Source organism: Scyliorhinus torazame, chromosome 4, assembly GCF_047496885.1.
Source record: "Scyliorhinus torazame isolate Kashiwa2021f chromosome 4, sScyTor2.1, whole genome shotgun sequence".
NCBI lineage: Eukaryota > Metazoa > Chordata > Chondrichthyes > Carcharhiniformes > Scyliorhinidae > Scyliorhinus > Scyliorhinus torazame.
In genome coordinates this window covers 80,810,895-80,838,620 of record NC_092710.1, presented here as the reverse complement: position 1 = coordinate 80,838,620, position 27,726 = coordinate 80,810,895, and the positions used below count along the sequence as shown (strand labels likewise).

General features: G+C 70.3%; 1 protein-coding gene across 1 annotated transcript in view; it reads right to left on the bottom strand.

The window, feature by feature from the left end:
* LOC140411408 (persulfide dioxygenase ETHE1, mitochondrial-like) overlaps positions 1 to 27,726 on the bottom strand; it is a 51,115-nt gene that overhangs the window by 278 nt on the left and 23,111 nt on the right. The window contains exons 2-3 of the mRNA XM_072500517.1: positions 17,353 to 17,497; positions 16,893 to 17,041 (exon numbers count right to left, since the gene is read on the bottom strand). Coding sequence (XP_072356618.1) covers positions 16,893 to 17,041; positions 17,353 to 17,497 — 294 coding nt within the window. The remainder of the gene's footprint in view (positions 1 to 16,892; positions 17,042 to 17,352; positions 17,498 to 27,726) is intronic.

Genomic DNA, 27,726 nt, shown 5'->3' with positions numbered 1-27,726 from the left:
GGGGTTTGGGGGGGAGAGCGGGGGGTTGGGGGGGAGAGCGGGGGGGGTGGGGGGAGAGCGGGGGGGTGGGGGGGAGAGCGGGGGGTGGGGGGAGAGCGGGGGGAGAGCGGGTGGGTGGGGGGAGAGCGGGGGGAGAGCGGGCGGGTGGGGGGAGAGCGGGGGGGGCAGGGGGGTGGGGGAGAGCGGGGGGGCAGGGGGGTGGGGGGAGAGCGGGGGGGCAGGGGGGTGGGGTGAGAGCCGGAGGAGTGGGGGAGAGCGGGCGGGTGGGGGGAGAGCGGGGGGGTGGGGGGGAGAGCGGGGGGGTGGGGGGAGAGCGGGGGGGGTGGGGGGAGAGCGGGGGGGTGGGGGAGAGCGGGGGGGTGGGGGGAGAGCGGGGGGGTGGGGGGAAAGCGGGGGGGTGGGGGGAGAGCGGGGGGGTTGGGGGAGAGCGGGGGGGGGTGGGGGGGGGGGTGGGGGGGGAGAGCGGGGGGGGCGGGGGGGAGAGGCGGGGGGGGCGGGGGGGGAGAGCGGGGGGGGGCGGGGGAAGAGCGGGGGGGTGGGGGGGAGAGCGGGGGTGGGGGGAGAGCGGGGGGGTGGGGGGAGAGCGGGGGGGATTGGGGAAGAGCGGGGGAGTGGGGGAGAGCGGGGGGGGTGGGGGGAGAGCGGGGGTTTGGGGGGAGAGCGGGGGTTTGGGGGGAGAGCGGGGGGGTTGGGGGGAGAGCGGGGGGTGGGGGGAGAGCGGGGGGGGTGGGGGGAGAGCGGGGGGGTGGGGGGGAGAGCGGGGGGAGAGCGGGTGGGTGGGGGGAGAGCGGGGGGGCAGGGGGGTGGGGGAGAGCGGGGGGGCAGGGGGGTGGGGGAGAGCGGGGGGCAGGGGGGTGGGGGGAGAGCGGGGGGGCAGGAGGGTGGGGTGAGAGCCGGAGGAGTGGGGGAGAGCCGGGGGGGGGGGGGGGGGGAGAGCCGGGGGGGGGGGGGGGGAGGAGAGCCGGGGGTGGGGGGATTACGGAGGGGTGGGGGGAGAACGGAGGGGTGGGGGAAGCGGGGGGAGAGCGGGGGGGCGGTGGGGGAGAGCGGGGGGGTGGTGGGGGGGAGAGCGGGGGGGGTGGTGGGGGGGAGAGCGGGGGGTGGTGGGGGGAGAGCGGGGGGTGGTGGGGGGAGAGCGGGGGGGTGGGGGGAGAGCGGGGGGGTGGGGGAGAGCGGGTGGGGGTGGGGGGAGAGCGGGGGGGATGGGGGAGAGCGGGGGTGGTGGGGGGAGAGCGGGGGCGTAAGGGGGAGAGCGGGGGGTAGCGGGGTCGGGGGAGTGGGGGAGAGCGGGGTAAGTGGGGGAGAGCGGGGGAGGTGGGGGGAGAGCGGGGGAGGTGGGGGGGAGAGCGGGGGGGGTGGGGGGGAGAGCGGGGGAGAGAAGGGGGCGTGGGGGGAAAGCGGGGGGTGGTGAGGTGGAGCAGGGGTTGGGGAGGAAGAGCGGGGGCTGGGGGGTGGAGAGCAGGGGGTGGGAGAGCCGGGGGGCTTGGGGGAGAGCCGAGGGGGGGGGTGGGGGGAGAGCCGGGGGGGGGGGGGTGAGAGCCGGGGGGGGTGGGGGGAGAGCCGGGGGGGTGGGGGGGAGAGCCGGGGGGGTGGGGTGAGAGCCGGGGGGGTGGGGTGAGAGCCGGGGGGGGAGAGCGGGGGAGGTGGGGGGAGAGCGGGGGAGGTGGGGGAGAGCGGGGGACGGCGGGGGGGAATGCGGGGGGTGGGGTGGAGAGCGGGGGATGGGGGGGAGAGCGGGGGAGAGCAGAGGGGGTGGGGGGAGAGCAGCGGGGGTGGGGGGAGAGCAGGGGGGGTGGGGGGAGAGCAGGGGGGAGGGGGAGGAGAGCAGGGGTGGTGGGGGGAGGGGTGGGAGGGAGAGTGGTGGGGGAGCGGGGGGTGGGGGGAGCGCGGGGGTGGGGGGGAGAGCGGGGGGAGAGCAGGGGGCGTGGGGGGAGAGAAGGGGGCTGGGGTGAGAGCAGGGGGGGTGGGGGGAGAGCAGGGGGTGGGGAGAGCGGGGGCATTGGGGAGAGCAGGGTGGGTGGGGGGCGAGCAGGGCGGGTGGGAGGAGAGCAGGGCGTGGAGGGAGAGCGGGGCGAGGGGGGAGAGCGTGGGGGCGTGGGGGGAGAACGGGGGCATGGGGGAGAGCAGGGGGGGTGGGGGGAGAGCAGGGGGTGGGGGAGAGCGGGGGGGGCAGGGGGGTGGGGGGAGAGCGGGGGGGCAGGGGGGGTGGGGGGAGAGCGGGGGGGCAGGGGGGTGGGGTGAGAGCCGGAGGGGTGGGGGAGAGCCGGGGGGTGGGGGGGAGAGCCGGGTGGGGTGGGGGAGAGCGGGGGGGGGGTGGGGGAGAGCGGGGGGGGTGGGGGAGAGCGGGGGGGTGGTGGGGGAGAGCGGGGGGGTGGTGGGGGGAGAGCGGGGGATGGTGGGGGAGAGCGGGGGAGAGCAGAGGGGGTGGGGGGAGAGCAGGGGGGGTGGGGGGAGAGCAGGGGGGTGGGGGAGAGCGGGGGGGCAGGGGGGTGGGGGGAGAGCGGGGGGGCAGGGGGGTGGGGGGAGAGCGGGGGGGCAGGGGGGTGGGGTGAGAGCCGGAGGGGTGGGGGAGAGCCGGGGGGTGGGGGGAGAGCCGGGTGGGGTGGGGGGAGAGCGGGGGGGGGGGGGGAAGAGCGGGGGGGGGTGGGGGGAGAGCGGGGGGGTGGTGGGGGAGAGCGGGGGGGGTGGTGGGGGGAGAGCGGGGGATGGTGGGGGGAGAGCGGGGGGGTGGGGGGAGAGCGGGGGGGGGTGGGGGGAGAGCGGGGGGGTGGGGGAGAGCGGGGGGTGGTGGGGGGAGAGCGGGGGGGGGTGGGGGGAGAGCGGGGGGGGTGGGGGGAGAGCGGGGGCGTAAGGGGGAGAGCGGGGGTAGCGGGTCGGTGGAGTGGGGGAGAGCGGGGTAAGTGGGGGGGAGAGCGGGGAGGTGGGGGGGGAAAGCGGGGGTGGTGGGTTGAGCAGGGGTTGGGGAGGAAGAGCGGGGGCTGGGGGGGTGGAGAGCAGGGGTGGGAGAGCCGGGGGGCTTGGGGGAGAGCCGAGGGGGGGGTGGGGGGAGAGCCGGGGGCTGGGGTGAGAGCCGGGGGGGTGGGGTGAGAGCCGGGGGGGTGGGGTGAGTGCCGGGGGGGTGGGGTGAGAGCCGGGGGGTGGGGTGAGAGCCGGGGGGGGGGGGGGGGGAGAGCCGAGGGGGTGGGGCGAGAGCCGGGGGGGGTGGGGTGAGAGCCGGGGGGGTGGGGTGAGAGCCGGGGGGGGGGGGGAGAGCCGAGGGGGTGGGGCGAGAGCCGGGGGGTCGTGGGGGGAGAGCGGGGGAGGTGGAGCAGGGGTTGGGGAGGAAGAGCGGGGGCTGGGGGGTGGAGAGCAGGGGGTGGGAGAGCCGGGGGGCTTGGGGGAGAGCCGAGGGGGGGGGGTGGGGGGAGAGCCGGGGGGGGGGGGGGGTGAGAGCCGGGGGGGTGGGGGGAGAGCCGGGGGGGTGGGGGGAGAGCCGGGGGGGTGGGGTGAGAGCCGGGGGGGTGGGGTGAGAGCCGGGGGGGGGGGGAGAGCCGAGGGGGTGGGGGCGAGAGCCGGGGGTCGTGGGGGGGAGAGCGGGGAGGTGGGGGGAGAGCGGGGGGGAGAGCGGGGGAGGTGGGGGGAGAGCGGGGGAGGTGGGGGAGAGCGGGGGACGGCGGGGGGGAATGCGGGGGGTGGGGTGGAGAGCGGGGGATGGGGGGGGAGAGCGGGGGAGAGCAGAGGGGGTGGGGGGGAGAGCAGCGGGGGGTGGGGGGAGAGCAGGGGGGGTGGGGGGAGAGCAGGGGGGAGGGGGGAGAGCAGGGGTGGTGGGGGGAGGGGTGGGAGGGAGAGTGGTGGGGGAGCGGGGGGTGGGGGGGAGCGCGGGGGTGGGGGGGAGAGCGGGGGAGAGCAGGGGGCGTGGGGGGAGAGAAGGGGGCTGGGGTGAGAGCAGGGGGGGTGGGGGGAGAGCAGGGGGTGGGGAGAGCGGGGGCATTGGGGAGAGCAGGGTGGGTGGGGGGGCGAGTAGGGCGGGTGGGAGGAGAGCAGGGCGTGGAGGGAGAGCGGGGCGAGGGGGGAGAGCGTGGGGGCGTGGGGGGAGAACGGGGGGCATGGGGGAGAGCAGGGGGGGTGGGGGGAGAGCAGGGGGGTGGGGAGAGCGGGGGGGCAGGGGGGTGGGGGGAGAGCGGGGGGGCAGGGGGGTGGGGGGAGAGCGGGGGGGCAGGGGGGTGGGGTGAGAGCCGGAGGGGTGGGGGAGAGCCGGGGGGTGGGGGGAGAGCCGGGTGGGGTGGGGGAGAGCGGGGGGGGGGTGGGGGGAGAGCGGGGGGGGTGGGGGAGAGCGGGGGGGGTGGTGGGGGAGAGCGGGGGGGGTGGTGGGGGGGAGAGCGGGGGATGGTGGGGGAGAGCGGGGGAGAGCAGAGGGGGTGGGGGGAGAGCAGGGGGGGGTGGGGGGAGAGCAGGGGGGTGGGGGAGAGCGGGGGGGCAGGGGGGTGGGGGGGAGAGCGGGGGGGCAGGGGGGTGGGGGGAGAGCGGGGGGGCAGGGGGGTGGGGTGAGAGCCGGAGGGGTGGGGGAGAGCCGGGGGGGTGGGGGGAGAGCCGGGTGGGGTGGGGGAGAGCGGGGGGGGGGGGGGGGGGGAGAGCGGGGGGGGTGGGGGAGAGCGGGGGGGTGGTGGGGGAGAGCGGGGGGGGTGGTGGGGGGAGAGCGGGGGATGGTGGGGGGAGAGCGGGGGGGGTGGGGGGAGAGCGGGGGGGGGTGGGGGGAGAGCGGGGGGGGTGGGGGGAGAGCGGGGGGTGGTGGGGGGAGAGCGGGGGGGGGGTGGGGGGAGAGCGGGGGGGGTGGGGGGAGAGCGGGGGCGTAAGGGGAGAGCGGGGGTAGCGGGTCGGTGGAGTGGGGGAGAGCGGGGTAAGTGGGGGGAGGAGCGGGGAGGTGGGGGGGGAAAGCGGGGGTGGTGGGTTGAGCAGGGGTTGGGGAGGAAGAGCGGGGGGCTGGGGGGGTGGAGAGCAGGGGTGGGAGAGCCGGGGGGCTTGGGGGAGAGCCGAGGGGGGGGTGGGGGGAGAGCCGGGGGCTGGGGTGAGAGCCGGGGGGGGTGGGGTGAGAGCCGGGGGGGTGGGGTGAGTGCCGGGGGGGTGGGGTGAGAGCCGGGGGGTGGGGTGAGAGCCGGGGGGGGGGGGGGGGAGAGCCGAGGGGGTGGGGCGAGAGCCGGGGGGGGTGGGGTGAGAGCCGGGGGGGTGGGGTGAGTGCCGGGGGGGTGGGGTGAGAGCCGGGGGGGGGGGGGGTGAGAGCCGGGGGGGTGGGGTGAGTGCCTGGGGGGTGGTGGGGAGAGCCGGGGGGGGGGTGGTGGGAGAGCCGGGAGTGGTGGTGGGAGAGCCGGGAGTGGTGGTGGGAGAGCCGGGGGGGTGGGGCGAGAGCCGGGGATCGTGGGGGGAGGGTGGGGGAGAGCGGGGGAGGTGGGGGGAGAGCGGGGGAGGTGGGGGGGAGAGCGGGGAGGTGGGGGGAGAGCGGGGGAGGTGGGGGGAAAGCGGGGGACGGCGGGGGGGAGGGGAGAGCGGGGGGTGGGGGGGAGAGCGGGTGAGAGCAGAGGGGGTGGGGAGAGAGCAGGGGGGGTGGGGGGAGAGCAGGGGGTGGGGGGAGAGCCGGGGGGGTGGGGGGAGAGCCGGGGGGGTGGGGGGAGAGCCGGGGGGTGGGGGGAGAGCCGGGGGGGGTGGGGGGAGAGCCGGGGGGGGTGGGGGGAGAGCCGGGGGGGTGGGGGGAGAGCCGGGGGGGTGGGGGGAGAGCCGGGGGGGTGGGGGGAGAGCCGGGGAGAGCAGGGGGGTGGGGGAGAGCAGGGGGAGGTGGGGGAGAGCGGGGGGTGGGGGGGAGAGCGGGGGGTGGGGGGGGGAGAGAGCGGGGGAGAGCGGGGGGTGGGGGGAGAGCAGGGGGGGTGGGGGGAGAGCAGGGGGGGTGGGGGGAGAGCAGGGGGTGGGGGAGAGCAGGGGGGTGGGGGAGAGCAGGGAGGTGGGGGGAGAGCAGGGGGTGGGGGAGAGCAGGGGGGGTGGGGGGAGAGCAGGGGGGTGGGGGGAGAGCAGGGGTGGTGGGGGAGGGGTGGGGAGGGAGAGTGGGGGGGGAGAGCGGGGGGGAGCGCGGGGGTGGGGGGAGAGCGGGGAGAGCAGGGGGGGTGGGGGGAGAGCAGGGGGGTGGGGGGAGAGCAGGGGGGTGGGGGAGAGCAGGGGGGGTGGGGGTAGAGCGGGGGGGTGGGGGGACTGCAGGGGGGGTGGGGGGACTGCAGGGGGGGTGGGGGTAGAGCAGGGGGTGGGGGGAGAGCAGGGGGGGTGGGGGGGGAGAGCGGGGGCGTGGGGGGAGAGCGGGGGCGTGGGGGAGAGCAGGGGGGGTGGGGGGGCGAGCAGGGCAGGTGGGGGGGAGAGCAGGGCGTGGGGGGGAGAGCAGGGGGGGTGGGGGGAGAGCAGGGAGGTGGGGAGGTGGGGGGGTGGGGGACAGCGGTGGGGGGTGGGGACAGCGGTGGGGGTGGGGGACAGCGGTGGGGGGGGTGGGGGAGAGCGGGGGTGGGGGGGGAGAGCGGGGGAGGTGGGGGGAGAGCGGGTGAGTGGGGGGAGAGCCGGGGGTGGGGGGAGAACGGAGGTGTGGGGGAAGCGGGGGGGGGGGGGTGGTGGGGGGAGAGCGGGGGGGTGGTGGGGGGAGAGCGGGGGGCTGGGGGAGAGCGGGGGCATGGGGGGGAGAGCGGGGCGAGGGGGGGAGAGCGGGGGGGTGGGGGGAGAGAAGGGGGCGTGGGGGGAGAGCAGGGCGTGGGGGGAGAGCGCGGGGGTGGTGGGGGGAGAGCAGGGAGGTGGGGGGGTGGGGGACAGCGGTGGGGGGTGGGGGACAGCGGTGGGGGGTGGGGGACAGCGGTGGGGGAGAGCGGGGGTGGGGGGGAGAGCGGGGAGGTGGGGGGGAGAGCGGGTGAGTGGGGGGAGAGCCGGGGGGGTGGGGGGAGAACGGAGGTGTGGGGGAAGCGGGGGGGAGAGCGGGGGGGGGGGGGGTGGGGGGAGAGCGGGGGGGGTGGTGGGGGGAGAGCGGGGGGGTGGGGGACAGCGGGGGCATGGGGAGAGCAGGGGGGTGGGGGGCGAGCAGGCGTGTGGGGAGAGCGGGGCGAGGGGGCAGAGCGCGGGGTGGTGGGGGAGAGCAGGGAGGTGGGGAGGTGGGGGGTTGGGGGACAGCGGTGGGGGGTGGGGGACAGCGGTGGGGGTGGGGGGGAGAGTGGGGGGGCGAGCACGGGGGCAGAGCGGGGGAGGTGGGGGGAGAGCGGGGGAGGTGGGGGAGAGCGGGGGTGGGGGGGAGAGCGGGGGAGGTGGGGGAGAGCAGGGGTGGTGGGGGAGGGGTGGGGAGGGAGAGTGGGGGGGGGAGAGCGGGGGGGGAGCGCGGGGGGTGGGGGGGGAGAGCGGGGAGAGCAGGGGGGGTGGGGGGAGAGCGGGGGGGTGGGGGAGAGCAGGGGGTGTGGGGGGAGAGCGGGGGGGGTGGGGGGAGTGCAGGGTGGGTGGGGGGGAGAGCGGGAGCGTGGGGGGGGGGTGGTGGGGGGAGAGCAGGGGGGTTGGGGGGGAGAGCAGGGAGGGTGGGGGGAGAGGCGGGCGTGGGGGGAGAGCGCGGGGGTGGTGGGGGAGAGCAGGGAGGTGGGGGGGTGGGGGACAGTGGTGGGGGGTGGGGACAGCGGTGGGGGGGTGGGGGAGAGCGGGGGTGGGGGGGAGAGCGGGGGTGGGGGGGGAGAGCGGGGGAGGTGGGGGGAGAGCGGGGGGGGTGGGGGAGAGCGGGGGCATGGGGGAGAGCAGGGGGGGTGGGGGGCGAGCAGGGCGTGGGGGGAGAGCGGGGCGAGGGGGGAGAGCGCGGGGGGTGGTGGGGGAGAGCAGGGAGGTGGGGAGGTGGGGGGGTGGGGGACAGCGGTGGGGGGTGGGGGACAGCGGTGGGGGGTGGGGGACAGCGGTGGGGGTGTGGGGGTGGGGGGGGAGAGCGGGGGGGCGAGCACGGGGGGAGAGCGGGCGAGAGCGGGGAGGTGGGGGGAGAGCGGGGGAGGTGGGGGGAGAGCGGGGGTGGGGGGGAGAGCGGGGGAGGTGGGGGAGAGCAGGGGTGGTGGGGGAGGGGTGGGGAGGGAGAGTGGGGGGGAGAGAGCGGGGGGGGAGCGCGGGGGGGGGGGGGAGAGCGGGGAGAGCAGGGGGGGTGGGGGGAGAGCGGGGGGGTGGGGGAGAGCAGGGGGGGTGGGGGGGAGAGCGGGGGGGTGGGGGGAGTGCAGGGTGGGTGGGGGGAGAGCGGGAGCGTGGGGGGGGTGGTGGGGGGAGAGCAGGGGGGGTTGGGGGGAGAGCAGGGAGGGTGGGGGGAGAGCAGGGCGTGGGGGGAGAGCGCGGGGGTGGTGGGGGAGAGCAGGGAGGTGGGGGGGTGGGGGACAGTGGTGGGGGGTGGGGGACAGCGGTGGGGGGGTGGGGGGAGAGCGGGGGTGGGGGGGGAGAGCGGGGGTGGGGGGGGAGAGCGGGGGGGTGGGGGAGAGCGGGGGCATAGGGGAGAGCAGGGGGGGTGGGGGGCGAGCAGGGCGTGGGGGGAGAGCGGGGCGAGGGGGGAGAGCGCGGGGGTGGTGGGGGAGAGCAGGGAGGTGGGGAGGTGGGGGGGTGGGGGACAGCGGTGGGGGGTGGGGGACAGCGGTGGGGGGTGGGGGACAGCGGTGGGGGGTGGGGGACAGCGGTGGGGGTGTGGGGGTGGGGGGGGAGAGGCGGGGGGGCGAGCACGGGGGGAGAGCGGGGCGAGAGCGGGGGAGGTGGGGGGGAGAGCGGGGGAGGTGGGGGGAGAGCGGGGGGGGTGGGGTTAGAGCCGGGGGGGTGGGGCGAGAGCCGGGGGGGGGGTGGGGGGAGAGCGGGGGAGGTGGGGGGAGAGCGGGGGAGGTGGGGGGAGAGCGGGGGGGGTGGGGGGAGAGCCGGGGGGGTGGAGTGGGGGGAGAGCCGGGGGAGGGTGGCGGGAGAGCCGGGGGGTGGGGGAGAGCAGGGGGGGTGAGCAGGGGGGGTGGGGGGAGAGCGGGGGAAGTGGGGGAGAGCGGGGGGTGGGGGGGAGAGCGGGGGGTGGGGGGGAGAGCGGGGGAGAGCAGGGGGAGTGGGGGGAGAGCAGGGGGGTGGGGGAGAGCAGGGGGTGGGGGGGAGAGCCGGGGGGTGGGGGGAGAGCCGGGGGTGGGGGGAGAGCCGGGGGGTGGGGGGAGAGCCGGGGGTGGGGGGAGAGCCGGGGGTGGGGGGGGAGCCGGGGGTGGGGGGAGAGCCGGGGGTGGGGGGAGAGCCAGGGGGGTGGGGGGAGAGCCGGGGGGGTGGGGGGAGAGCCGGGGGGGTGGGGGGAGAGCCGGGGGGGTGGGGGGGGAGCCGGGGGGGTGGGGGGAGAGCGGGGGAGGTGGGGGGAGAGCGGGGGGGTGGGGGAGAGCGGGGGCATGGGGGAGAGCAGGGGGGGTGGGGGGCGAGCAGGGCGTGGGGGGAGAGCGGTGCGAGGGGGGAGAGCGCGGGGGTGGTGGGGGAGAGCAGGGAGGTGGGGAGGTGGGGGGGTGGGGGACAGCGGTGGGGATGGGGGACAGCGGTGGGGGGTGGGGGACAGCGGTGGGGGTGTGGGGGTGGGGGGGAGAGCGGGGGGGGCGAGCACGGGGGGAGAGCGGGCGAGAGCGGGGGAGGTGGGGGGAGAGCGGGGGAGGTGGGGGGAGAGCGGGGGGGGTGGGGTGAGAGCCGGGGGGGGTGGGGCGAGAGCCGGGGGGGGGTGGGGGGAGAGCGGGGGAGGTGGGGGGAGAGCGGGGGAGGTGGGGGGAGAGCGGGGGGGGGTGGGGGGAGAGCCGGGGGGGTGGAGTGGGGGAGAGCCGGGGGGGGGTGGGGGGAGAGCCGGGGGGGTGGGGGGAGAGCCGGGGGGGTGGGGTGAGAGCTAAGGGGGGGGGGTGGGGGGAGAGCCGGGGGGGGTGGGGGGAGAGCCGAGGGGGGGGGGGTGGGGGGAGAGCCGAGGGGGGGGGTGGGGGGAGAGCCGGGGGGGGGGGGGGTGGGGGGAGAGCTGGGGGGGTGGGGGGAGAGCCGGGGGGGGGGGGAGAGCCGGGGGGTGTGGGGGGAGAGCCGAGGGGGGGGGTGGGGGGAGAGCCGGGGGGGGGGTGGGGGGAGAGCGGGGGAGGTGGGGGGAGAGCGGGGGAGGTGGGGGGAGAGCGGGGGGGGGTGGGGGGAGAGCCGAGGGGGGGGGTGGGGGGAGAGCCGGGGGGGTGGAGTGGGGGGAGAGCCGGGGGGGGGTGGGGGGGAGAGCCGGGGGGTGGGGGGAGAGCCGGGGGGGTGGGGTGAGAGCTAAGGGGGGGGGGGGGTGGGGGGAGAGCCGGGGGGGGTGGGGGGAGAGCCGAGGGGGGGGGTGGGGGGAGAGCCGAGGGGGGGGGTGGGGGGAGAGCCGGGGGGGGGGGGGGGGGTGGGGGGAGAGCTGGGGGGGTGGGGGGAGAGCCGGGGGGGGGGGGAGAGCCGGGGGGTGTGGGGGGAGAGCCGAGGGGGGGGGTGGGGGGAGAGCCGAGGGGGGGGGTGGGGGGAGAGCCGGGGGGGGGTGGGGGGAGAGCTGGGGGGGTGGGGGGAGAGCCGGGGGGGGGGGGGGTGAGAGCCGGGGGGGGGTGGGGGGAGAGCCGGGGGGGGGGGGTGGGGGGAGAGCCGAGGGGGGGGGGTGGGGGGAGAGCCGGGGGGGTGGGGGGGAGAGCGGGGGGGGTGGGGGGAGAGCCGAGGGGGGGGTGGGGGGAGAGCCGGGGGGGGGGTGGGGGGAGAGCCGAGGGGGGGGGTGGGGGGAGAGCCGGGGGGGTGGGGGGGAGAGCGAGGTGGGGTGGGGGGAGAGCCGGGGGGGTGGGGGGAGAGCCGGGGGGTGGGGGAGAGCAGGGGGGGTGAGCAGGGGGGGTGGGGGGAGAGCGGGTGAGGTGGGGGAGAGCGGGGGGTGGGGGGGAGAGCGGGGGGTGGGGGGGAGAGCGGGGGAGAGCAGGGGGAGTGGGGTGAGAGCAGGGGGGTGGGGGAGAGCAGGGGGTGGGGGGAGAGCCGGGGGGTGGGGGGAGAGCCGGGGGGTGGGGGGAGAGCCGGGGGGTGGGGGGAGAGCCGGGGGGTGGGGGGAGAGCCGGGGGTGGGGGGGGAGCCGGGGGGTGGGGGGAGAGCGGAGGGTGGGGGGAGAGCCAGGGGGGTGGGGGGAGAGCCAGGGGGGTGGGGGGAGAGCCGGGGGGGTGGGGGGGGAGCCGGGGGGTGGGGGGAGAGCCGGGCGCGTGGGGGGAGAGCAGGGGGGTGGGGTAGAGCAGGGGGGGTGGGGGAGAGCGGGGGAGGTGGGGAAGAGCGGGGGGTGGGGGGGGAGAGCGGGGGGTGGGGGGGAGAGAGCGGGGGAGAGCGGGGGGTGGGGGGGGAGAGCGGGGGAGAGCAGGGGGGGGGTGGGGGGAGAGCAGGGGGGGTGGGGGAGAGCAGGGGGGGTGGGGGAGAGCAGGGGGGGTGGGGGAGAGCAGGGGGGGTGGGGGGAGAGCAGGGGGGTGGGGGAGAGCAGGGGGTGGGGGAGAGCAGGGGGTGGGGGAGAGCAGGGGGTGGGGGAGAGCAGGGGGGTGGGGGAGAGCAGGGGGGTGGGGGAGAGCAGGGGGGTGGGGGAGAGCAGGGGGGTGGGGGAGAGCAGGGGGTGGGGGAGAGCAGGGGGGTGGGGGGAGAGCAGGGGTGGTGGGGGGAGGGGTGGGGAGGGAGAGTGGGGGGGGAGAGCGGGGGGGAGCGCGGGGGTGGGGGGGAGAGCGGGGAGAGCAGGGGGGGTGGGGGGAGAGCAGGGGGGTGGGGGGAGAGCCGGGGGGGTGGGGGAGAGCGGGGGGGGGGTGGGGGGAGTGCAGGGGGGGTGGGGGGAGAGCAGGGGGGTGGGGGGAGAGCAGGGGGGGTGGGGGGGGGAGAGCGGGGCGTGGGGGAGAGCGGGGGCGTGGGGGAGAGCAGGGGGGGTGGGGGGCGAGCAGGGCGTGGGGGGAGAGCAGGGCGTGGGGGGAGAGCAGGGGGGTGGGGGGAGAGCAGGGCGTGGGGGGAGAGCGGGGAGAGCAGGGGGGGTGGAGGGAGAGCGGGGGGTGGGGGGAGAGCAGGGGGTGTGGGGGGAGAGCGGGGGGGGTGGGGGGAGAGCGGGGGCGTGGGGGGAGAGCAGGGGGGGGTGGGGGGAGAGCGGGGGGGTGGGGGGAGAGCGGGATGGTGGGGGAGAGCGGGGGCGTGGGGGAGAGCAGGGGGGTTGGGGGGCGAGCAGGGCGTGGGGGGAGAGCAGGGGGGGTGGGGGAGAGCAGGGCGTGGGGGGAGAGCAGGGGGGGTGGGGTGAGAGCGGGGGCGTGGGGGGAGAGCAGGAGGGGTGGGGGAGAGCAGGGGGGGTGGGGGAGAGCGCGGGGGTGGTGGGGGAGAGCAGGGCGTGGGGGGAGAGCAGGGGGGTGGGGGGAGAGCAGGGGGGTGGGGGAGAGCAGGGGGTGGGGGAGAGCAGGGGGGTGGGGGAGAGCAGGGGGTGGGGGAGAGCAGGGGGTGGGGGAGAGCAGGGGGGGTGGGGGAGAGCAGGGGTGGTGGGGGGAGGGGTGGGGAGGGAGAGTGGGGGGGGAGAGCGGGGGGAGCACGGGGGTGGGGGGGAGAGCGGGGAGAGCAGGGGGGGTGGGGGGAGAGCAGGGGGGTGGGGGGAGAGCAGGGGGAGAGCGGGGGGGGTGGGGGGAGTGCAGGGGGGGTGGGGGGAGAGCAGGGGTGTGGGGGGAGAGCAGGGCGTGGGGGGAGAGCAGGGGGGGTGGGGGGAGAGCAGGGCGTGGGGGGAGAGCGGGGAGAGCAGGGGGGGTGGGGGGAGAGCGGGGGGGTGGGGGGGAGAGCGGGGGGGGTGGGGGGAGAGCGGGGGGGGTGGGGGGAGAGCGGGGGGGGGTGGGGGGAGAGCGGGGGCGTGGGGGGAGAGCAGGCGGGGTGGGGGGAGAGCGGGGGGTGGGGGGGAGAGCGGGGTGGTGGGGGAGAGCGGGGGCGTGGGGGAGAGCAGGGGGGGGTGGGGGGCGAGCAGGGCGTGGGGGGAGAGCAGGGGGGGTGGGGGGAGAGCAGGGCGTGGGGGGAGAGCAGGGGGGGTGGGGTGAGAGCGGGGGCGTGGGGGAGAGCAGGGGGGGTGGGGGGAGAGCAGGGGGGTGGGGGAGAGCGCGGGGGTGGTGGGGGAGAGCAGGGCGTGGGGGGAGAGCGCGGGGGTGGTGGGGGAGAGCGGGGGTGGGGGGGGAGAGCGGGGGAGGTGGGGGGAGAGCGGGGGTGGGGGGGAGAGCGGGGAGGTGGGGGGAGAGCGGGGGTGTGGGGGAAGCGGGGGGAGAGCGGTGGGGGAGGTGGGGGAGAGTGGGGGAGGTGGGGGAGAGCGGGGAGGTGGGGGGAGAGCGGGGAGGTGGGGGGAGAGCGGGGAGGTGGGGGGAGAGCGGGGAGGTGGGGGGAGAGCGGGGAGGTGGGGGAGAGCGGGGAGGTGGGGGGAGAGCGGGGAGGTGGGGGGAGAGCGGGGAGGTGGGGGGAGAGCGGGGAGGTGGGGGGAGAGCGGGGAGGTGGGGGGAGAGCGGGGGGTGGGGGGAGAGCGGGGAGGTGGGGGGAGAGCGGGATGGTGGGGGAGAGCGGGGGCGTGGGGGAGAGCAGGGGGGGGTGGGGGGCGAGCAGGGCGTGGGGGGAGAGCAGGGGGGGTGGGGGGAGAGCAGGGCGTGGGGGGAGAGCAGGGGGGGTGGGGTGAGAGCGGGGGCGTGGGGGAGAGCAGGAGGGGTGGGGGAGAGCAGGGGGGGTGGGGGAGAGCACGGGGGTTGTGGGGGAGAGCAGGGCGTGGGGGGAGAGCAGGGGGGTGGGGGGAGAGCAGGGGGGTGGGGGAGAGCAGGGGTGGGGGAGAGCAGGGGGGTGGGGGAGAGCAGGGGGTGGGGGAGAGCAGGGGGTGGGGGAGAGCAGGGGGGGTGGGGGGAGAGCAGGGGTGGTGGGGGGAGGGGTGGGGAGGGAGAGTGGGGGGGGAGAGCGGGGGGGAGCACGGGGGTGTGGGGGGAAAGCGGGGAGAGCAGGGGGGGTGGGGGGAGAGCAGGGGGTGGGGGAGAGCAGGGGGTGGGGGGAGAGCGGGGGGTGGGGGGAGTGCAGGGGGGGTGGGGGGAGAGCAGGGGGGTGGGGGGAGAGCAGGGGGGGTGGGGGGGGAGAGCGGGGGCGTGGGGGAGAGCAGGGGGGGTGGGGGGCGAGCAGGGCGGGTGGGGGGAGAGCAGGGCGTGGGGGGAGAGCAGGGGGGGTGGGGGGAGAGCAGGGCGTGGGGGGAGAGCGGGGAGAGCAGGGGGGGTGGGGGGAGAGCGGGGGGGTGGGGGGAGAGCAGGGGGGGTGGGGGGAGAGCGGGGGGGGCGGGGGGAGAGCGGGGGCGTGGGGGGAGAGCAGGGGGGGTGGGGTGAGAGCGGGGGCGTGGGGGAGAGCAGGGGGGGTGGGGGGAGAGCAGGGGGGTGGGGGGAGAGCGCGGGGGTGGTGGGGGAGAGCAGGGCGTGGGGGGAGAGCGCGGGGGTGGTGGGGGAGAGCGGGGGTGGGGGGGAGAGCGGGGGAGGTGGGGGGAGAGCGGGGGTGGGGGGGAGAGCGGGGGAGGTGGGGGGAGAGCGGGGGTGTGGGGGAAGCGGGGGGAGAGCGGGGGGGGAGGTGGGGGAGAGCGGGGAGGTGGGGGGAGAGCGGGGAGGTGGGGGGAGAGCGGGGAGGTGGGGGGAGAGCGGGGAGGTGGGGGGAGAGCGGGGAGGTGGGGGGAGAGCGGGGAGGTGGGGGGAGAGCGGGGAGGTGGGGGGAGAGCAGGGGGGGTGGGGGGAGAGCAGGGGGGGTGGGGGGAGAGCGGGGGGGGCGGGGGGAGAGCGGGGGCGTGGGGGGAGAGCAGGGGGGGTGGGGGGAGAGCGGGGGGGTGGGGGGGGGAGCGGGGTGGTGGGGGAGAGCAGGGGGGGTGGGGGGAGAGCGGGGGGGGGCGGGGGGAGAGCGGGGGCGTGGGGGGAGAGCAGGGGGGGTGGGGGGAGAGCGGGGGGGTGGGGGGGGGAGCGGGGTGGTGGGGGAGAGCGGGGGCGTGGGGGAGAGCAGGGGGGGTGGGGGGCGAGCAGGGCGTGGGGGGAGAGCAGGGGGGGTGGGGGGAGAGCAGGGCGTGGGGGGAGAGCAGGGGGGGGTGGGGTGAGAGCGGGGGCGTGGGGGAGAGCAGGGGGGGTGGGGGGAGAGCGGGGGGGTGGGGGGAGAGCAGGGGGGGTGGGGGGAGAGCGGGGGGGGCGGGGGGAGAGCGGGGGCGTGGGGGGAGAGCAGGGGGGGTGGGGGGAGAGCGGGGGGGTGGGGGGGGGAGCGGGGTGGTGGGGGAGAGCGGGGGCGTGGGGGAGAGCAGGGGGGGTGGGGGGCGAGCAGGGCGTGGGGGGAGAGCAGGGGGGGTGGGGGGAGAGCAGGGCGTGGGGGGAGAGCAGGGGGGGTGGGGTGAGAGCGGGGGCGTGGGGGAGAGCAGGGGGGGTGGGGGGAGAGCAGGGGGGTGGGGGAGAGCGCGGGGGTGGTGGGGGAGAGCAGGGCGTGGGGGGAGAGCGCGGGGGTGGTGGGGGAGAGCGGGGGTGGGGGGGGAGAGCGGGGGAGGTGGGGGGAGAGCGGGGGTGGGGGGGAGAGCGGGGGAGGTGGGGGGAGAGCGGGGGTGTGGGGGAAGCGGGGGGAGAGCGGGGGGGGAGGTGGGGGAGAGCAGGGAGGTGGGGGGAGAGCGGGGAGGTGGGGGGAGAGCGGGGAGGTGGGGGGAGAGCGGGGAGGTGGGGGGAGAGCGGGGAGGTGGGGGGAGAGCGGGGAGGTGGGGGGAGAGCGGGGAGGTGGGGGGAGAGCGGGGAGGTGGGGGGAGAGCGGGGAGGTGGGGGGAGAGCGGGGAGGTGGGGGGAGAGCGGGGAGGTGGGGGGAGAGCGGGGAGGTGGGGGGAGGCGGGGAGGTGGGGGGAGAGCGGGGAGGTGGGGGGAGAGCGGGGAGGTGGGGGGAGAGCGGGGAGGTGGGGGGAGGCGGGGAGGTGGGGGGAGAGCGGGGAGGTGGGGGGAGAGCGGGGAGGTGGGGGGAGAGCGGGGAGGTGGGGGAGAGCGGGGGAGGTGGGGGGAAAGCGGGAAGGTGGGGGAGAGCGGGGAGGTGGGGGGAGAGCGGGGAGGTGGGGGGAGAGCGGGGAGGTGGGGGAGAGCGGGGGAGGTGGGGGGAGAGCGGGGAGTTGGGGGGAGAGCGGGGAGGTGGGGGGAGAGCGGGGAGGTGGGGGGAGAGCGGGGAGGTGGGGGAGAGCGGGTGAGGTGGGGGAGAGCGGGGAGGTGGGGGGAGAGCGGGGAGGTGGGGGGAGAGCGGGGAGGTGGGGGGAGAGCGGGGAGGTGGGGGAGAGCGGGGAGGGGGGGAGAGCGGGGGAGGTGGGGGGAGAGCGGGGAGGTGGGGGAGAGCGGGGAGGTGGGGGGAGAGCGGGGAGGTGGGGGGAGAGCGGGGAGGTGGGGGGAGAGCGGGGAGGTGGGGGAGAGCGGGGAGGGGGGAGAGCGGGGAGGTGGGGGGAGAGCGGGGAGGTGGGGGGAGAGCGGGGAGGTGGGGGAGAGCGGGGAGGTGGGGGGAGAGCGGGGAGGTGGGGGGAGAGCGGGGAGGTGGGGGAGAGCGGGGGAGGTGGGGGAGAGCGGGGGAGGTGGGGGGAGAGCGGGGGAGGTGGGGGGAGAGCGGGGAGGTGGGGGAGGGCGGGGAGGTGGGGGGAGAGCGGGGGGGGGGAGAGCGGGGAGGTGGGGGGAGAGCGGGGAGGTGGGGGGAGGTCGGGGGGGTGGGGGGAGAGCGGGGGAGGTGGGGGGAGAGCGGGGAGGTGGGGAGAGCGGGGGTGTGGGGGGAGAGCGGGGAGGTGGGGGGAGAGCGGGGAGGTGGGGGAGAGCGGGGGAGGTGGGGGGAGAGCGGGGAGGTGGGGGAGAGCGGGGGAGGTGGGGGGAGAGCGGGGAGGTGGGGGGAGGTCGTGCCAGCGTTTCACTCACGAATCTCCCAAACATCACTGTGTCGCCCTCTTTGACGTGAACATCAGCGTGTGCTCCACTGGCCTCGGCAATGACCGTCCGACACCCACTCAGCTGCTTCTTGATGTGTCCCGTCCCCGTTACATGATCTGCGTGGACATGTGTATTGGCTGGAACAACGAGGGGCAAATATGAGCCAGAGACACAGGCCTGCGCTCACGCAGCACGACAGAGTGAGTGCACCCGGGCCCGGCCTCCCCGCAGCTATTCGACTGCAGCAAGCAGCGCTGGTCAGTTTCATTCACGTTCCTCGTTCCCAGCCCTGGGCTCAGTCACTGACTCCCGCCACACATCCCTGAGGACCCCCCACCCGCTCCATCAGAAAAGGTGCTGAGTGGATTGAGTGCTGAGTGCTGTTCTCGGGGATTGAGTATGGGACGCGCTCTGCCAGCGGCGGCCCGGCAGGGGGCAGGGTCCTTACCTGCGTACAGCAGCTTGAGACCCAGGTCTCGGACCAGCCGGATATCACGGTCGGCCGTCTCCCTCACAGGGTCGATCACAATTGCCTCCTTTGTCTCAACATCGGCCAACAGATAGGTGTAGGTGCAGCTCACCTTCTCGAATAGCTTGACAGGTGAGACAGAGAGAGAGACCCTGAGTTAGAAAGAGAGCCAAGAGTGGGGGAGACGTGGGCAAGGGTGGGGGGGCCGTGGGCAAGGGTGGGGGGGCCGTGGGCAAGGGTGGGGGGGCCGTGGGCAAGTGGGGGTGCCGTGGGCAAGAATGGGGGGCGTGGGTAAGAATGGGGGGCGTGGGTAAGAATGGGGGGCGTGGGTAAGAATGGGGGGCGTGGGTAAGAATGGGGGGCGTGGGTAAGAATGGGGGGCGTGGGAAAGAATGGGGGACGTGGGAAAGAATGGGGGACGTGGGTAAGAATGGGGGGCCTGGGTAAGAATGGGGGGCCTGGGTAAGAATGGGGGGCGTGGGTAAGAATGGGGGCGTGGGTAAGAATGGGGGGCGTGGGTAAGAATGGGGGGGGCGTGGGTAAGAATGGGGGGGGCGTGGGTAAGAATGGGGGGGGCGTGGGTAAGAATGGGGGGGCGTGGGTAAGAATGGGGGGGCGTGGGTAAGAATGGGTGGCATGCGTAAGAATGGGGGGCGTGGGTAAGAATGGGGGGCATGGGAAAGAGTAGTGGGGCGTGGGTAAGAGTGGGGGGGGCTGTGGGTAAGAGTGGGGGGGCTGTGGGTAAGAGTGGGGGGGCTGTGGGTAAGAGTGGGGGGGCTGTGGGTAAGAATGGGGGGTTGTGGGTAAGAATGGGGGGTTGTGGGTAAGAGTGGGGGGTTGTGGGTAAGAATGGGGGGTTGTGGGTAAGAATGGGGGGGTTGTGGTTAAGAGTGGGGGGTCATGGGTAAGAGTGGGGGGGCTGTGGGTAAGAGTTGGGGGGGCTGTGGGTAAGAGTGGGGGGGCTGTGGGTAAGAGTGGGGGGGCTGTGGGTAAGAGTGGGGGGCTGTGGGTAAGAGTGGGGAGGCTGTGGGTAAGAGTGGGGAGGCTGTGGGTAAGAGTGGGGAGGCTGTGGGTAAGAGTTGGGGGGGTTGTGGGTAAGAGTTGGGGGGGCTGTGCGTAAGAGTGGGGGGGCTGTGGGTAAGAGTGGGGGGGCTGTGGGTAAGAGTGGGGGGGCTGTGGGTAAGAGTGGGGGGGCTGTGGGTAAGAGTGGGGGGGCTGTGGGTAAGAGTGGGGGGGGCTGTGGGTAAGAGTGGGGGGGCTGTGGGTAAGAGTGGGGGGGCTGTGGGTAAGAGTGGGGGGGCTGTGGGTAAGAGTGGGGGGGCTGTGGGTAAGAGTGGGGAGGCTGTGGGTAAGAGTGGGGAGGCTAAAAAGATGATGGCTAACCGGCAAGGGGGGGGGGGGGTGGGAAGCCCCCCAACTCGGCTGATCACGTGGAACGTGAGGGGGCTTAACGGGCCGATAAAGAGGGCACGAGTACTCGCACACCTTAAGAAACTTAAAGCAGATGTGGTCATGTTACAGGAAACGCACCTGAAACTGATAGATCAGGTTAGGTTGCGCAAAGGATGGGTAGGGCAGGTGTTCCATTCGGGGCTGGATGCGAAAAACAGGGGGGTGGCTATATTAGTGGGGAAGCGGGTAATGTTCGAGGCAAAGACTATAGTGGCGGATAACGGGGGCAGATACGTGATGGTGAGTGGCAAATTACAGGGAGAGATGGTGGTGTTGGTAAACGTGTATGCCCCGAATTGGGACGATGCCGATTTTATGAGGCGAATGCTAGGACGCATCCCAGACCTAGAGACCGGAAAGCTGATAATGGGGGGAGACTTTAACACGGTGTTGGAACCAAGGCTGGATAGGTCGAAGTCCAGGACTGGTAGGAGGCCGGCAGCAGCCAAGGTGCTTAAGGATTTTATGGAGCAGATGGGAGGGGTGGACCCGTGGAGATTCAGTAGACCTAGGAGTAAGGAGTTCTCGTTTTTCTCCTATGTCCATAAAGTCTATTCACGCATAGACTTTTTTGTGTTGGGTAGGGCATTGATCCCGAGGGTGAGGGGAACGGAATATACGGCTATAGCCATTTCGGATCATGCCCCACACTGGGTAGACTTGGAGATAGGGGAGGAAACAAGAGGGCGTCCACCCTGGAGAATGGACATGGGACTAATGGCGGATGAGGGGGTGTGCTTAAGGGTGAGGGGATGCATTGAAAAGTACTTGGAACTCAATGACAATGGGGAGGTTCAGGTGGGAGTGGTCTGGGAGGCTTTGAAGGCGGTGGTTAGGGGGGAGCTGATATCAATAAGGACACATAAAGGGAAGCAGGAGAGTAAGGAACGGGAGCGGTTGTTGCAAGAACTTTTGAGGGTGGACAGACAGTATGCGGAAGCACCGGAGGAGGGACTGTATAGGGAAAGGCAAAGGCTGCATGTGGAATTTGACTTGCTGACCACAGGCACTGCAGAGGCACAATGGAGGAAGGCGCAGGGTGTACAGTATGAATATGGAGAGAAGGCGAGCAGATTGCTGGCACACCAATTGAGGAAAAGGGGAGCAGCGAGGGAAATAGGGGGGGTGAGAGACGAAGATGGAGAGACGGAGCGGGGAGCGGAGAGAGTGAATGAAGTGTTTAAGACATTTTATAAAAAATTGTATGAAGCTCAACCCCCGGATGGGAGGGAGAGAATGATGGAGTTTTTGGATCGGCTGGAAATTCCCAAGGTGGAAGAGCAGGAAAGGATGGGATTGGGAGCACAGATCACGGTAGAAGAAGTGGTGAAAGGAATTAGGAACATGCAGACGGGAAAGGCCCCGGGACCGGACGGATTCCCAGTTGAATTTTACAGAAAATATTTGGACTTGCTCGCCCCGCTACTAACGAGGACCTTTAACGAGGCAAAGGAAAGGGGACAACTGCCCCCGACTATGTCAGAAGCAACGATATCGCTTCTTTTAAAGAAGGAAAAGGATCCGCTACAATGCGGGTCCTACAGACCAATCTCCCTCCTCAATGTAGATGCCAAGGTCTTGGCCAAGGTAATGGCAATGAGAATAGAGGAATGTGTCCCGGGGGTGGTTCATGAGGACCAAACTGGGTTTGTGAAGGGGAGACAGCTGAACACGAACATACGGAGGTTGTTAGGGGTAATGATGATGGCCCCAGCAGAGGGTGAAACAGAGATAGTAGTGGCGATGGATGCCGAGAAAGCATTTGATAGAGTGGAGTGGGATTATCTGTGGGAGGTGTTGAGGAGATTTGGGTTCGGAGAGGGGTATGTTAGATGGGTGCAGCTGTTGTATAGAGCCCCAGTGGCGAGTGTGGTCACGAATGGACGGGGATCGGCATATTTTCGGCTCCATAGAGGGACAAGGCAGGGATGTCCTCTGTCCCCATTACTGTTTGCACTGGCGATTGAGCCCCTGGCGATAGCGCAGAGAGGTTCCAAGGGATGGAGGGGAATACTTAGGGGAGGAGAAGAACACCGGGTATCTTTATATGAGGATGATCTGCTACTATATGTGGCGGATCCAGCGGAGGGGATGCCAGAAATAATGCGGATACTTGGGGAGTTTGGGGATTTTTCAGGGTATAAATTGAACATGGGGAAGAGTGAGCTGTTTGTGGTGCATCCAGGGGAGCAGAGTAGAGAAATAGAAGACCTACCGTTGAGGAAGGTAACAAGAGACTTTCGTTACCTGGGGATCCAGATAGCTAAGAATTGGGGCACATTGCACAGGCTAAATTTGACGCGGTTGGTGGAACAGATGGAGGAAGATTTCAAGAGATGGGATATGGTAGCATTGTCAATGGCAGGGAGGGTGCAGGCGGTTAAGATGGTGGTCCTCCCGAGATTCCTCTTTGTGTTTCAGTGTCTCCCGGTGGTGATCACGAAGGCTTTTTTCAAAAGGATAGAAAAGAGTATCATGGGTTTTGTTTGCGCCGGGAAGACTCCGAGAGTGAGGAAGGGATTCTTACAGCGTAGTAGGGATAGGGGGGGGCTGGCACTACCGAGCCTAAGTGAGTATTATTGGACCGCTAATATTTCAATGGTGAGTAAGTGGATGGGAGAGGAGGAAGGAGCGGCGTGGAAGAGATTAGAGAGGGCGTCCTGTAGGGGGACCAGCCTGCAGGCTATGGTGACAGCCCCATTGCCGTTCTCACCAAGGAACTATACCACGAGTCCGGTGGTGGTAGCTACACTGAAGATTTGGGGACAGTGGAGACGACATAGGGGAAAGACCGGAGCATTGGGGGGTCCCCGATAAGAAACAACCATAGGTTTGCCCCGGGGGGAATGGATGGGGGATATGGAATGTGGCAAAGAGCAGGTATAACGCAATTGAAAGATCTATTTGTGGATGGGAAGTTTGCGAGTCTGGGAGCGCTGACCGAGAAATATGGGTTGCCCCAAGGGAATGCATTCAGGTACATGCAATTGAGGGCTTTTGCGAGGCAACAGGTGAGGGAATTCCCGCAGCTCCCGACACAAGAGGTGCAGGACAGAGTGATCTCAAAGAAATGGGTGGGGGACGGTAAGGTGTCTGATATATATAGGGAAATGAGAGACGAAGGGGAGACTATGATGGACGAACTAAAAGGGAAATGGGAAGAAGATCTAGGGGAGGAGATTGAGGAGGGGATGTGGGCAGATGCCCTAAACAGGGTAAACTCGTCGTCCTCGTGCGCCAGGCTAAGCCTGATTCAGTTTAAGGTATTACACAGGGCACATATGACTGGAACACGGCTCAGTAAATTTTTTGGGGTGGAGGATAGGTGTGCGAGGTGCTCGAGAAGCCCAGCGAATCATACCCATATGTTTTGGTCATGCCCGGCACTACAGGGGTTTTGGATGGGGGTGACAAAGGTGCTTTCGAAAGTAGTAGGAGTCCGGGTCGAACCAAGCTGGGGGTTGGCTATATTTGGGGTTGCACAAGAGCCGGGAGTGCAGGAGGCGAAAGAGGCCGATGTTTTGGCCTTTGCGTCCCTAATATCCCGGCGCAGAATATTGCTAATGTGGAAAGAAGCCAAGCCCCCGGGGGTGGAGACCTGGATAAATGATATGGCGGGGTTCATAAAGTTAGAGCGGATTAAGTTCGTCCTGAGGGGGTCGGCTCAAGGGTTTACTAGGCGGTGGCAACCGTTCGTCGAATATCTTGCGGAAAGATAGATAGGGGAGAACAAAGAAGGCAGCAGCAGCGGCCCAGGACTTGGGGGGGGGGGGGGGGGGGGGGGGGGAGGGATGGGGGGGGATGGGGGGGGGGGTGGCCTGAGACAAGGCAGTTGCCAATTAGGGCTAGTTTTTATTTTTTGTTATTTAATATTTATTTATTTGTTGTTGTTTTTGTTTAAATTTAAAAAGGTCATTATTATCTGTATTGTTACAATGTTGTGTAAAGGATGCACAATGTACTGTGTTGGTTGACCAAAAATTTTCAATAAAATATTATTTTAAAAAGAGTGGGGAGGCTGTGGGTAAGAGTGGGGGGGTTGTGGGTAAGAGTTGGGGGGGCTGTATGTAAGAGTGGGGGGGTCGTGGGTAAGAGTGGAGGGGCTGTGGGTAAGAATGGGGGGCTGTGGGTAAGAATGGGGGGGCTGTGGGTAAGAGTGGGGGGGTTCTGGGTAAGAATGGGGGGTTGTGGGTAAGAATGGGGGGGCTGTGGGTAAGAATGGGGGGGCTGTGGGTAAGAATGGGGGGGCTGTGGGTAAGAATGGTGGGGCTGTGGGTAAGAATGGGGGGGCTGTGGGTAAGAATGGGGGGGTCATGGGTAAGAGTGGGGGGGTCATGGGTAAGAGTGGGGGGGTCATGGGTAAGAGTGGGGGGGTCATGGGTAAGAGTGGGGGGGGTCATGGGTAAGAGTGGGGGGCTGTGGGTAAGAGTGGGGGGGCTGTGGGTAAGAATGGGGGGGCGTGGGTAAGAATGGGTGGCATGCGTAAGAATGGGGGGCGTGGGTAAGAATGTGGGGCATGGGAAAGAGTAGTGGGGCGTGGGTAAGAGTGGGGGGGGCTGTGGGTAAGAGTGGGGGGGCTGTGGGTAAGAGTGGGGGGGCTGTGGGTAAGAATGGGGGGTTGTGGGTAAGAATGGGGGGTTGTGGGTAAGAGTGGGGGGTTGTGGGTAAGAATGGGGGGTTGTGGGTAAGAATGGGGGGGTTGTGGTTAAGAGTGGGGGGTCATGGGTAAGTGTGGGGGGGCTGTGGGTAAGAGTTGGGGGGGCTGTGGGTAAGAGTGGGGGGGCTGTGGGTAAGAGTGGGGGGGCTGTGGGTAAGAGTGGGGGGGCTGTGGGTAAGAGTGGGGGGGGCTGTGGGTAAGAGTGGGGGGGGCTGTGGGTAAGAGTGGGGGGGCTGTGGGTAAGAGTGGGGGGGCTGTGGGTAAGAGTGGGGGGGCTGTGGGTAAGAGTGGGGAGGCTGTGGGTAAGAGTGGGGAGGCTGTGGGTAAGAATGGGGGGGCTGTGGGTAAGAATGGGGGGGCTGTGGGTAAGAGTGGGGGGCTGTGGGTAAGAATGGGGGGCTGTGGGTAAGAATGGGGGGGCTGTGGGTAAGAGTGGGGGGCTGTGGGTAAGAGTGTGGGGCTGTGGGTAAGAATGGGGGGCTGTGGGTAAGAATGGGGGGCTGTGGGTAAGAGTGGGGGGGTGTGGGTAAGAGTGGGCGGGTGTGGGTAAGAATGGGGGGCTGTGGGTAAGAATGGGGGGCTGTGGGTAAGAATGGGGGGCTGTGGGTAAGAATGGGGGGCTGTGGGTAAGAATGGGGGGCTGTGGGTAAGAATGGGGGGCTGTGGGTAAGAATGGGGGGCTGTGGGTAAGAGTGGGGGGCTGTGGGTAAGAGTGGGGGGTTGTGGGTAAGAATGGGGGGGCTGTGGGTAAGAGTGGGGGTCTGTGGGTAAGAGTGGGGGTCTGTGGGTAAGAGTGGGGGGGCTGTGGGTAAGAATGGGGGGGCTGTGGGTAAGAATGGGGGGGCTGTGGGTAAGAATGGGGGGGCTGTGGGTAAGAGTGGGGGGGTTGTGGGTAAGAGTGGGGGGGTTGTGGGTAAGAATGGGGGATTCTGGGTAAGAGTGGGGGGTCATGGGTAAGAGTGAGAGGGTCGTGGGTAAGAGTGGGGGGGTTGTGGGTAAGAATAGGGGGCTGTGGGTAAGAATGGGGGGCTGTGAGTAAGAATGGGGGGCTGTGGGTAAGAATGGGGGGCTGTGGGTAAGAATGGGGGGTTGTGGGTAAGAATTGGGGGCTGTGGGTAAGAATGGGGGGCTGTGGGTAAGAATGGGGGGCTGTGGGTAAGAATGGGGGGTTGTGGGTAAGAATGGGGGGCTGTGGGTAAGAATGGGGGGCTGTGGGTAAGAGTGGGGGGGCTGTGGGTAAGAATGGGGGGGCTGTGGGGAAGAATGGGGGAGCTGTGGGGAAGAATGGGGGGCTGTGGGTAAGAATGGGGGGGGCTGTGGGGAAGAATGGGGGGCTGTGGGTAAGAATGGGGGGTCGTGGGTAAGAGTGGGGGGTCGTGGGTAAGAGTGGGGGGTCGTGGGTAAGAGTGGGGGGGTCATGGGTAAGAGTGGGGGGGTCATGGGTAAGAGTGGGTGGGTCATGGGTAAGAGTGGGGGGGTCGTGAGTAAGAGTGGGGGGGTCGTGGGTAAGAGTGGGGGGTCGTGGGTAAGAGTGGGGGGGTCGTCGGTAAGAGTGGGGGGGAGAACAAGAGTGGAGGCGGGTGAACAAGAGTGGGGGGCTGTGACCCGCAACCACACCCGCCCCTTCACCAAGCCCTTGCCCCACTCACTTGCACCCATTTTCCCCATTCACCCACTTTCTGCCCTCACTCAACCAACCCCACTTGCCCCATCAGTCGGAGTGGAGATTTAAAAAGAGCGGGAGCTGCGAGTCGGAGCAGAGATTTAAAAAGAACGGGAGCGGAGAGTCGGAGCGGAGATTTAAAAAGAGCGGGAGTTGCGAGTCGGAGCGGAGATTGAAAAAGAGCGGGAGCTGAGAGTCAGAGCGGAGATTTAAAAAGAACGGGGGCTGAGAGTCGGAGCAGAGATTTAAAAAGAGCGGGAGCTGAGAGTCGGAGTGGAGATTTAAAAAGAGCGGGAGCTGAGAGTCGGAGCAGAGATTTAAAAAGAGCAGGAGCTGAGAGTCAGAGCAGAGATTTAAAAAGAGCAGGAGCTAAGAGTCGCGGAGATTTAAAAAGAGCAGGAGCTAAGAGTCAGAGTGGAGATTTAAAAAGAGCGGGAGCTGAGAGTCGGAGCAGAGATTTAAAAAGAGCAGGAGCTAAGAGTCGTGGAGATTTAAAAAGAGCAGGAGCTAAGAGTCAGAGTGGAGATTTAAAAAGAGCGGGAGGTGAGAGTCGGAGCAGAGATTTAAAAAGAGCAGGAGCTGAGAGTCGGAGCGGAGATTTAAAAAGAGCGGGAGCTGAGAGTCCGAGCAGAGATTTAAAAAGAGCGGGAGCTGAGAGTCGCGGAGATTTAAAAAGAGCAGGAGCTGAGAGTCGGAGCGGAGATTTTAAAAGAGCGGGAGCTGCGAGTCGGAGCGGAGATTTAAAAAGAGTGGGATCTGCAAGTCGGAGCAGAGATTTAAAAAGAGCAGGAGCTAAGCGTCACAGAGATTTAAAAAGAGCAGGAGCTAAGAGTCAGAGCGGAGATTTAAAAAGAGCGGGAGCTGAGAGTCGGAGCAGAGATTTAAAAAGAGCGGGAGCTGAGAGTCGGAGCAGAGATTTAAAAAGAGCAGGAGCTGAGAGTCAGAGCGGAGATTTAAAAAGAGCAGGAGCTAAGAGTCAGAGCGGAGATTGAAAAAGAGCGGGAGCTGAGAGTCGGAGCAGAGATTTAAAAAGAGCGGGAGCTGAGAGTCAGAGTGGAGATTTAAAAAGAGCGGGAGCGGAGTGTCGGAGCGGAGATTTAAAAAGAGCGGGAGCTGAGAGTCAGAGTGGAGATTTAAAAACAGCGGGAGCTGAGAGCCAGAGTGGAGATTTAAAAAGAGCGGGAGCTGAGAGTCGGAGCGGAGATTTTAAAAGAGCAGGAGCTAAGAGTCGCGGAGATTTAAAAAGAGCAGGAGCTGAGAGTCGGAGTGGAGATTTAAAAAGAGCGGGAGCTGAGAGTCGGAGCAGAGATTTAAAAAAATAGGGAGCTGAGAGTCAGAGCAGAGATTTAAAAAGAGCGGGTGCTGAGAGTCGGAGTGGAGATTTAAAAAGAGCAGGAGCTGAGAGTCGGAGCAGAGATTTACAAAGAGCGGGAGCTGAGAGACGGAGTGGAGATTTAAAAAGAGCGGGAGCTGCGAGTCGGAACGGAGATTTAAAAAGAGCGGGAGCTGAGTGTCAGAGTGGAGATTTAAAAAGAGCGGGAGTTGCGAGTCGGAGCGGAGATTTAAAAAGAGCGGGAGCTGAGAGTCAGAGCTGAGATTTAAAAAGAGCAGGAGCTGAGAGTCAGAGTGGAGATTTAAAAAGAGCGGGAGCTGAGAGTCGGAGCAGAGATTTAAAAAGAGCAGGAGCTGAGAGTCAGAGCAGAGATTTAAAAAGAGCAGGAGCTAAGAGTCGCGGAGATTTAAAAAGAGCAGGAGCTAAGAGTCAGAGTGGAGATTTAAAAAGAGCGGGAGCTGAGAGTCGGAGCAGAGATTTAAAAAGAGCAGGAGCTAAGAGTCGTGGAGGTTTAAAAAGAGCAGGAGCTAAGAGTCAGAGTGGAGATTTAAAAAGAGCGGGAGGTGAGAGTCGGAGCAGAGATTTAAAAAGAGCAGGAGCTGAGAGTCAGAGCAGAGATTTAAAAAGAGCGGGAGCTGAGAGTCGGAGCAGAGATTTAAAAAGAGTGGGAGCTGAGAGTCGGAGTGGAGATTTAAAAAGAGCCGGAGCTGAGAGTCAGAGTGGAGATTTTAAAAGAGCGGGAGCTGAGAGTCGGAGCAGAGATTTAAAAAGAGTGGGAGCTGAGAGTCGGAGTGGAGATTTTAAAAGAGCTGGAGCTAAGAGTCAGAGCGGAGATTTAAAAAGAGCAGGAGCTGAGAGTCGGAGCGGAGATTTTAAAAGAGCGGGAGCTGAGAGTCGCGGAGATTTAAAAAGAGCAGGAGCTGAGAGTCGGAGCGGAGATTTTAAAAGAGCGGGAGCTGAGAGTCGGAGCGGAGGTTTAAAAAAAGCGGGAGCTAAGAGTCAGAGCGGAGATTTAAAAAGAGCCGGAGCTGCGAGTCGGAGCAGAGATTTAAAAAGAGCGGGAACTGAGAGTCAGAGCGTAGATTTAAAAAGAGCGGGAGCTGAGAGTCAGAGCGGAGATTTAAAAAGAGCGGGAGCTGAGAGTCAGAGCAGGAGGTTTAAAAAGAGCGAGAGCTGAGAGTCAGAGCGGAGATTTAAAAAGAGCGGGAGCTGAGAGTCAGAGCAGGAGGTTTAAAAAGAGCGAGAGCT